Source organism: Hipposideros armiger, unplaced genomic scaffold (genome assembly GCF_001890085.2).
Source record: "Hipposideros armiger isolate ML-2016 unplaced genomic scaffold, ASM189008v1 scaffold_175, whole genome shotgun sequence".
NCBI lineage: Eukaryota > Metazoa > Chordata > Mammalia > Chiroptera > Hipposideridae > Hipposideros > Hipposideros armiger.
In genome coordinates, this window is record NW_017731525.1 from 1794191 (window position 1) to 1805228 (window position 11038).

The following is an 11038-nucleotide window of genomic DNA, read 5'->3' on the forward strand; positions in this document are numbered from 1 at the left end:
ATGGAGCACTCTCTATGTTCCATTTCCTCTTTAATTGTTCATGGTGGAATTTTTTCCCACATTTGAAATGCATAAATCCTTGTGCTGGTGAAGGAACTCAGCCCGTGCTGGCACCCACCATGGTTTCAAACAGCTTCTGCCAGTCTAAACCTTAGCCTTCTTCCACTCGCTTCCAGTCACTCCCTCAGGAAGCCTCCCTGACTGACCTGACCACCCAAAGCTCTCTTTCTTGAGACTTTCTGAATCATGCAATTTATGAAACAATCCACTAATGCTTCATTGTGCTAAATATGTATATTTATTTTATGTCTGCATGTTTGTGTTTGTTTTGTCTCCCTAACAAATTAAAGCTCTTTGAAGTAAAAAAAAAAGTAAGGTGCTATTGTAAAACAAACAAACAAAACCAAAGAACAAAAAACTAAAACAGGTGCATTAACTTTGGAACTAACTGGTGGTTGGAGGTTATAAAAGCAGCAAAAAAAAACAAACTACTAGTGAAAAGCTCAGAAATGGTTGAAAAAACTGTAGTAGAAGCTGCAAAAGTGGTGAGGTAACTGCACTAGAAGACTGGAAAATGGCATCCCATGTCATGTGTTAGCAAAACAATTGGCAAAACTGTCACCTGCAATAACTTAGAAGATAGAGAAAATGTACCTAACAAACTTGTGTATCTGACTAAGGAGAACGTTTGGTCATGCAGAATATTTATAATGTCATTTGACATTTAGGTGCACATCATAATGTATAGAAAGAGGTAAACTTAGCAGAATTTGCAAGCAGAATTTTAAAGGAAATATAGAAGAGCCAGGATTTTCTGGGTCAGAAAATAAAACTGTTTCACATCTCTAGTTTTCCAAGTGAGCAAAGATTAAGAGTGTGACTCTAAGATCATTCGTGAAGACATCAAAAAGATGCAAGCTGGTGCTTAATAGACCCTTATAGATAGACAAAAGGCATTGTCACACAAGCCTTCACATGCTACCCAAAGTAGAGAAATGAGAAATGATCAACATCAGTAATCATCAGAGAAATGCAAATAAAAACCACAATGAGATATCACCTCACAGCAGTTAGAATGGTATCATCAACAAGTGTTGGAGAGGCTGTGGAGAAAAAGGAACCTCATACACTGTTGGTAGGAATGCAGATTGGTGCAGCTGCTAAGGAAGGCAGTGTGGATGTTCCTCAAAAAATTAAGAATACGGGCCGGCCGAGTGGCGCGATGGTTAAGAACTGGCTTGGGATGCCAGAGGGCCCTGGTTCGGATCCCACATATGAGGGCCAGTGACACTGCAATTTGTCTGCTCCTCTTCCCCCAATTCCCCAGCACTGTTCCCATCCCCCCAATTCCCCAATAAAAATCTTTAAAAAAAAAAAAAAGAATACACATAGGAGGGGCGGCCGGTTAGCTCAGTTGGTTAGAAAACCATGCTGATAACACCAAGGTTGCCAGCTCCATCCCCACTTGGGCCACTGTGAGTGGCGCCCTCCTTAAAAGAGTCAACTATGCCACTGTAGCATGAAAGCAATGTATAGTCATGGGTGTAACCAATGACCATGGTTGTTACCCAATAAAATTAAAAAGAAAAAAATACACATAGGAATAATTAGCATTTGAAAGTCTCTAGTCGAAGTCTACTGTCCAGACATGCTTCCATAGCCCTTAGTACAATGGAAATTAGAAATGAGCTCTAAATTGGTCAAAAGAGTAATGTCAGTTTAAGTCTGAATTAAAGACCAGTCACCACGGCTGTGTGTTTTTCTCTAGAAGTATTGAAATGCTTGCCAGGCAAGGAGTAAAAAGAGAGCTAGACTTAACCAAGCCATTATACAGAGACAAGGAAAAGATAATCAATGGTGTTTGCAAGAGAGAGCTAATGATGGGTCATGGACTCCACGTTGAGTAAGAAAGACTTTCAGGACAGGAAGGGGTGATTACTATGAGAAAGTGGACGGGTTGATGGATAAGGGATTTCAAAGTCAAAGAATTGCTAGATTGGGAGTACAAAGGTGGAAAAGCTAAAATAAAGAGAATGAAATACTAAAGTCAAGATTTCTGAGGTATTATAGTTATTTGGTGATGACAAATTTTAAAGTATATAATGAAAGAGAATTGGGTTGCACTAAGGAATTGGTTGGTTAAAGTAATATAGCCAAAATTCTGTGATAGTTTAAGTAATTACTACTATCATTGTCACAATTTTCTACTCATAGAAAACTACATACAGAGCACATTAAAATACTGAACCCAAAAATTCAAACAGAAACCATGAAATACTATACTCCCATGTGTATTAATTTAAACCTATTAGACTTAGCATGTGTGTGTTCTAGAGACAAACTGCCTGGGTTCAAACCCCAGCTTGGTCATTTATTAGATGAATGTTTCCATTTCCACAATAACAAAGTATGGCTACCTCACAGGATAGCCAGAGGATTATATAAGTCACTATTCAAGGGTGCCAAAAAAATGTACACATTTTAAGAGATGTTATCTATGTATTACTTTTTGAAGTTGAATTACAATAAATTACAGTAGAAATGTGTAGTACGACATTTGCTCAAAAGACGGTATTAATCAAATGAATGCTAGCATCATTCATTGATACAATTTTAATAGTTTTTTCCTTTCTTAAAATGTGTATACATTTTTTTTGCACCCTCTGTATATGTAAAAAGCTAAGAATAGTGTGGGGCACATAGTAAACACTATATAAATGTTAGCTAGTATTATTAGAGTTTAAGACTGCTATTTTCGTGGTAAATTTCTACCAAAAACTAAACTAAAGTAATGGACTGATTTTGAGATAAGACATTTTGCTTGAAGCATACATTTAATAAGTGTAACACTTCTTATTAACTACTTTGGTTTACAGTAAGCTATACTTGTTTCACTAAAACATTTCAAAGTGGCAGAACAGCCTTTTTAAAACTTGACAGAAAGGTAAATATATAGCTTAATAAACTATAAAGAAAAATAACCTGCAATGACTGGTGGTGATACTTGAGTTGTCTGTCCTGTAACTGCTTTACTATTAATTGGTTTTGCAAAGATCAGCTTCGTGATTACTGGACCAGAGGTTGGTGTTCGAGGCTTCTTAGCAATCTGAAATATATAAATAACTATGAAGACCATCTGTTTCTATAAAACACCTATTCAATCAAAATTAGACAAAAGATTGATAAGCAGAAAGTACATGTAAAACCAGCTCATTTAATAAAACATATCTAAGTATTAATGTTAAAAACATTTAAAATGCAGCCATTCATTAAAATGTTAATATGATCACATTCTCAAGCCAATGTATACCGGGGTGCCAAGAAAAGGTATACACATTTTAAGAGATGTTAACAATTTGGTCAGAGTTGCTGAAGCGGTAGTTAGCCGTAATCAGAAGTGTCTGGACACTGATGGTAACCATTTTGAGCACCTCTTGTAATTGCAGAAGTCAAACGTGACTTGTCTTCATCTTTTGTTATTGGTATATATTATTACAATTTTAATAGTTTTTTCCTTTTTTAAAACGTGTGTACATTTTTTTGGCACCCACTGTAGTAATACCTTTGCATTTCATTGAAATTCCTTATTTTAGTCTCTGGAAAATATGCATATGATGAAAACCAAATTAATATTTTAAAATAATGTTTAATAATAACATTTATTTAACAAATACTTAATAATAATAAAACACTATGACACAGCAATATTCTTTTTCAAAACAACAAATTATTCAATAATAAAAGGATGGAGTAGAGTAAGTTAAGAAAGAATAGTGCAAATGATGAAGCCACCTGTAAATAAAATTACATTGGCCCCTGGAAGCAAAATAAACACACATTAAAGACAGGCTTAGATAACTGAAAAACTGAACAAGTTAATGTCCTAGATACAAAAGAGACAGTTTGGCCAAGCAAAAACTATTCCAAAGGCAAAACCTCTGAAATATTGTTTACTAAAATACTGTTTACTAGACTATAAATTGCTTGAAGGGGAAGTCTGTATTTTACTCATCTCCAATCTTAAATTATATATTGGCACACTGTTGACCAGAACTAAAAATCTCCACAAGTCAAGGAAAGTAGAGTTATCAATGTTTTTATACTGAAATTATCAATGTATGCAAAGACAAGACTTCTTCTAAAAGTTAGAAGCAGAAACTTAGGTATGATAAAAATTATAGACTTTTTGTGGGAATGGAATCATTGGAATTGTAATAGATATGTATGATATCGGGGGTGGGAGGGCAGTGAATAGGGAAGGAGTGTTGTCACTTGTGAGGGGTGAAAAGGATAACTATTGCTTTGTTTTGTACACCTGAAACTAATAATAATAAAAAAAATTATAGACTTTTAAAGCAGAAGGACATTAAATAATTTTATCTTTTGGCAGATATGAAAATTGAGGCCCTGAAAGTACAATTTATTATTGGAAAGAATGACTCAAAATGAATGAACATGCCCAATTTGAATGACAGAAATATGCCAGTAGCTGTAATAGATCACAGAAGTAGATAAATATTAGCTTTGTGCTCAAATTATAAATTAAACTAAATAACACATTTTCTTACATTTAGAATATATCACTTTCTTACACTCAGGACATATTACTGACAACATAAATGTAAATTAAATACAAATTACTTTTTTAAAAAACAAGTAGATCCATTATCATATTAAAAAAATACCCAACTTGCAAAATTCTGATACAGCCAAATAAATCCATAATTGTACTTTAAAAAACTGATGCACTTTGGGAGATATAAAGGGAATATATTTCTCAACTGTGTTCACAGGCCTAAAACGCTGAAGTAAGTTAGAATTTGTCATCTACTGACTTAGTATTAATAATCTCAAGAGGTAAAGTACTGATGTTCTTAAAATCCAAGCTTCAAAATAAATAATCTTAGCTATAAAGTAATGATCAGCAGCTTAAAGTATCTGCCCATTTTTAACTGATTTTCATAATCACATGACTATATGAATACTTATCAATCAGGAAAAAATGTAAACAATACAAACAAAAGCACATTAATCATTCAAATGAACAATCTTAACTGGCCCTTGTGGTTATGTTTCTTTTCTTTTCTTTTTTTTTTTTCTTTTGTGGTTATGTTTCTTTAGAGGAACTTTGCTGAAAATAATTTCCATTCCGTTAAGAAACCCTGATTTTTGCATTATGAATTCTAAACTATCTTAGAACAAAATTATTTTATTAAGTAAAACAAAGCATTATAAACCATCATTTATAACAAATTTATCTAATCAGCAGATTAAGACAAAAATGAATCAAAAAGGAAATTTACAAATAAGATAGCCAAATATGTGACAAATAATACATGCAGGTAATTATTGGCATGGTATTTTACAGATGCAGGAATGAGTAAGGAGCTATGCTGCTCCAGACTGTTATTTATTACTCTTATATACTATGCACAAGAAACATGGGAAAGTGTTTATATATCTGTAATTATGCTACTGCTTCTGGCCTCAACTGTCACCTCTTTCCTTCATTTTTTAAAATGGGTTTCTTTCTTTCACCCTTACCTGCTATCCATATTCTAACTTCTAGTTTCAATACTCTAAATAAACTTAACACAACACTGAGGACTGTCTAGGAAAGACCAGAGAACCACATACGCCATGTAATAACAAACCAAATATTCTGGTGCCTAAGAAGGAAACATAAAATGTATAGCGCATTATTTGTTTTTTTTTTCCTGTGCTTCAGAGCCTTGTAGGTTACTTTTCAGTTAGAAGGATTTGGGTTGCCTAAAGATAACTGGACAAGTAGAAAAATATTCTAAACCAGGTTTCTTTTGTTGTTTTTTTTAAATACAAGCTTTTTTCTTAATAAATAGAATCAGGGTTTATAAAAGTAACAATAAAAGAAGTTATAAGAATTAGATCCCAGTCTTTGTTTTTTATTGTCAGTATTTAGGGGATTATAGTAGAAAACTAGTGGACACAAGTAAACTGGTCATCAAAATGGTATATATACACTGATCTTGTAAATGAAAAAACGACATTCTGATTTACATTATCAGTTTCTTGTGACATGGTTATGATCCACATCCCCAAAGCCAAATAAATTCTGATAAACCAATAAAAACAAGTTTCAAAACTGACTAAAAAAGCAAGCTGAGGACAAGATCCTTGATGGTGATAGCATATCTCATTCAAGAAAGAGATCCTCATCTAAAGTAAAAGGGAGTCAGGGGTAAGTGAGATGATAATGAACAAGAAAGAAAAGAACACTGGGTGTTTAAGAGGCAGAAGGGACATGGGCAAATCACAAGGTTTGAGAAATCTTATGAAGTTCTTAAATAAAGAGCCCATGAAAATAAGTTCCTAATTATTTTGCCAACATAGTAACTAACCAAAACAATATTTCTAATATCAAGTGGGGGTGGACAATTCCTTATACACCTGCTTTAGTTCTCTAACTCATGCCTTCTCCTTTTTTCTAAAAGGTGACTCTCTAACAGGGAATGCATTTGTGTTCCCTGGTCATTTAAGTGGCTCATTGTATTTCTAAGAGAAGTAGTGACCCAAAAAGGCCTATCTAGACATGAAAAATGGGGAACCATTGAATACATGTTCTGTGAACCTTCTATGTTAAGATCCTATTCACACTAATAGGTACCATTTCAAAGGATCCTCAAAGTTCTGAGAATTATATCAACTACTATCTGTTATTACATATTTCATCATGATCAAACAGCCATCTTCCAGCTAACGTCAAAAACTCAAGAGATGATACGTAGCCTATCCAAAGTTCCACAGGTGATAGGGTGGCAGAGAGGTGACTCAAATCCACTTGGTCCAATTCTAAAGCCTATATGTTATCTTCCATCACATGGTACTGCCTTTTCCACAATGTAAACATGAATGATGGCAATGACAGTAAACTCCAAACAAAGGCACACACTGGCTAGTATGTACTATTTATGGTTCCAAAGATTTCTCAGAGCAGCAAGTTTTCCTAGATTTTGGCCATCTGTTAAATGAAAAAAATCATGATGTCTGAATTATTTTTTGACAGCCCAGCAGCAACTCTGGCATCTTTATACCAGCAGAACATCCTTGTAATCAAACTTCTACTGAGAATAAAATGCATTTTAAAATGAGTAAAAAGCTATAAATACACTCATTTGGAATTTAGCCAAAATTAAGTTTGTTCTACGTTCTCCAGCAAAAATTTTCAAAGCATTAGACATATCAAATTTTACGAAAAAAAACCCACACAATAACTAAAAGCAACATTCAAAAGAATTCAGTAACAACTAAACATTTAATCACCCTACAAACACAACTGCAAATCAGTTTATTTTTAACATGCATTTTAATTCATAAGCCCCCTTTTTTGTTTTTTTACCTGTACTGTTTTTAACTGTTGGGTCTGTAACACAGAGGGCTGAGTTGTAGTATTAATCAGTTGATTTCCTGGGGTCAATGCTGAGACACCAATGACAGGTTTCACCTCTGGCCTCCCTCCAATGGTAACTACTTTAATTTGCTGCGGTGGTAACTTAGCATCTCCTGACTGGGCCTGAGTTGTAACTTTCTGAGCCTGGGGTAGTTGGCTATGGGGTAGTGCTAAAACAATTGGTGAACCAGACTTGCCCAAAGTTGTTAAAATTAACTTCTGTCCATCTGGTTTAAGGGTCTGATTGCCAAGTTTAAGATCAGATGTCTGTGATACTTTGTTTAAAATAATCTGATTGGCTGATATAGTCACAGGAGTCTGAGCACCAAGTTTTTGAAGGCCACTTGGAAAAGCTGGTTTCACTGTGGTGTTAAAATCTGCTTTAGTAATTGTGGTATTCACTGCAACTTGGTTAGTGTGGTTACTGTACACTGTGATTGGTTCCGTGGAAATGGGCGTGGCTGTAGAGTCACCAGTAGAACTTATGTTGACAATTTCTTCCAGTTCTGTCTCCATGGGAATTGGGGATGAAACAATAACAGCCTCAATACTATCATCATCCACTAAAGTTATACCAGTGTCCATTATCTCCTCTGGAAGCAAACTATTCACCTCAGCTGGCACCACCTCCATGATCGTTCTCCTGATAGCAAGTTGATCAGGCGCTGCAATAAAAGTTGAAAAACAAAAAATTACTTAGGATTCGAAAATAGATTTAAGAAAAAAATTACTGAAGAAAAATGTAAATAAAAAAATGACGAAATTTAAAATGACATTTTTTATAAATGTAATTGAACGAAGAATATTCCTGATGCAAATTTAAGTTAAACCATTTTATCACATCTTCAACCTTCAAAAATCTGAAATATAAGCCATATGGGACACAAAACTAGAAGCAAACATTTTCATTTGCCGTGCCTCAACCTCAAAGTATACTGCACTCAGGTAACACTAAGTCACATAATTACAGGAAACGCCTTTCCAATGCCCACGCATGAAACTTTTTAATCTTTGACATTTTTGACCATCTTATTCCCAGTTATGGTTTTTCCCCTTTACTGACAGACTTGCTGCTAATTCACAAAAAGAAATAAAGATTTTAAAATATAAACAGATATTGGAAAATATTGGGTGGTTGGGAAAGTCATGATGCATTTTTGCATTGAAAAACATAGAAAAATATGTCATGACTTTCCCGATGACCCAATATCTTCACATCTCCAGTGAGGTAGGCCCTACAATGATGGTATTAAACCATTTATAAAAATCCATTAAATACTCAAATTAATGTTAAAGGACTTTCTAAAGTAATCCATCTCAGTAACTGCAGATCAAATGGCTTGTTTGGCTCAAGTCTGATCAATTAGCTTCATAGGAACTTTTATCTGGAAAGAAAATTCTCAAATCTTCCTCAGCCATTTAAAACGTCAAAAAGGCAACCACTTAAGAGGTATACAGCCAGTCTACACAAAGAAAACAAATAGTAATTATTATAAAGCCGATTATAAACAAATCAAAACTGTGATGCTTTTAGTCCAAGGTAATGCGGAACTTCCAATAAAGGAGTCAGTATCATTATCACTTATTAAAGCACACCATGTTTATGGCTGACTAAATATTAATAGCAATAAGCTATTTGCCCATAGAACATCAAAGATCCACAGGAATCTGATTAATCAACAATTCTTTTTTCTTCCCTTTTTGAAAATACAAAAATGCAATAACCATTCTGAGATTAAGGGTAACAGACATGGCAGTAACAAACATACTGCCAAAATTTATCATCATTATTGAGCACTTACTATCTACCAATGATGGCATAATTTAATTTACCTCACAACAAGATGATATCATTATCACCCCCATTTTACAGATGAAGAAACTTAGGTTATATAATTTGCCCAAGATCACATAGCTAGTAAATGGAAGAGCCAGGATTCAAACTCAGGATATGTTTTATGATACCAAAGTTCATAATTTTAATCACAAAATTATATTGCCTTATATTCTCACCACTGGTATTTTAAAATGGACAAAAAAAATAAATAAGTCTACTCCTTTACAGTCAGAACCACCCTACACAACCACTGATCTGTTCTATCACTATAGATTAGTTTTGCCTTTTTGCCCATTCCAGAACTTCATGTAAATGGAATCAGATTATGTACTCATGACATAAAGAAATCATACAGTATGAGCTCTTCCCCTCAGCGTGTTGAGATTTATCTTTATTCTTGCACTTATTAGTACTGCTTTCCTTTTGATTGTTGAGTAATATTCCATTGTACAAATGTACCGTGATTTGTTTATCCATTCACCTGTGGATGGACATTTCGATTGTTTCCAGTTTGGGGCTCTTATGAATAATACTGCTATGAATGTTCAAGTTCAAGTTTTTTATGGATGCATATTTTCATTTCTTTTGAATAAATACCTAGAAGTAGACTTGCTGGGTCTTAAGGTAAGTTTATTTTTAAGTTTGCATGACACTGTGAAACTATTTCCCAACTTGGCTGTGCCGTGTTATACACCCAGCCAGCAATGTTGGACAGATCCAGCTGCTCCACATCCTCACCAACAATTAGTATTGTTGGTCTTTTTAATTTTAGCAATTCTAATAGGTGTGAAGTGAAATCTCCTTGTAGTTTTAATTTGCAATTCCGAGATGACTAATGATGTTAATCATCTTTTCATATGCATATCTATTTGTATATTTTCTTTTAAAAAGTGCCTCAAAGTCTTTTGCTATTCTTTTTTTTAATTTTATGTTTTTAATTAGTTTCAGGTGTACAACAGTGCAATAGTTATACTTTATACTCCTCAAAATGACAACTCCTCTCCCCCAATCCGCCGCCCACTCCCCCTCCCAATATCATACATATCTATCACAATTCCATTGACTCCACTCCCACACTATACTCCACATCCCGTGACTATATATATATATTTCAGTTACAGTTGACATACAATATTATACAACACCAGCTTCAGGTGTACAATGCAGTGATCAAGCCTCTACCCCATCCATGAAGTGGTCTCCCTAATAAGAAATGTGACCACCTGACACCCTACAAAATACTTACAACATTATTAATTATATTCCCCAAACTGTCCATCCCTGTGACAATATTGTAGTTACCTCCTTATGCTGTCTAATCCCTTCCCCTTCTCCCTCATCCCCACCCACCCCCAATTAGCAACCATCAGTTTTTCCTCTATATCTCTGAGACTATTTGTGTTTACTTTGCTCATTTATTCAATTCTTTAGATTCCACATATAAGTGAGATCATACGGTATTTGTCTTTCTCTGACTTATTTCACTTAACATAATAGTCTGTAGATCCATCCATATCATTGCAAATGGTACGATTTCATCCTTCTTTATAGCGGAGTAATACTCCATTGTATAAATGTACCACAGTTTCTTAATCCAGTCGTCTGTTTTGCTATTCTTAAAGATACTGCTTTGTGGGGCTGGCCGAGTGGCTCGTTGGTTAAGTGTTAGCTTGGGAACACGAGCTCTGAGCAGCAGGGCCGCCGGTTCGGATCCCACATGGGCCAGTGACGCTGCGCCCTCTACAGCTAAGATGGTGAACAACAGCTCGACCTGG

The 11038-nt window shown here is 34.7% G+C and overlaps 1 protein-coding gene across 1 annotated transcript in view; it reads right to left on the reverse strand.

Moving 5' to 3' along the window:
• The window catches only part of LIN54 (lin-54 DREAM MuvB core complex component), an 88801-nt gene that overhangs the window by 55000 nt on the left and 22763 nt on the right, over positions 1-11038 (reverse strand). The window contains exons 2-3 of the mRNA XM_019652200.1: positions 7376-8091; positions 2983-3106 (exon numbers count right to left, since the gene is read on the reverse strand). Of these exons, the coding sequence (XP_019507745.1) occupies positions 2983-3106; positions 7376-8091 (840 nt within the window). The remainder of the gene's footprint in view (positions 1-2982; positions 3107-7375; positions 8092-11038) is intronic.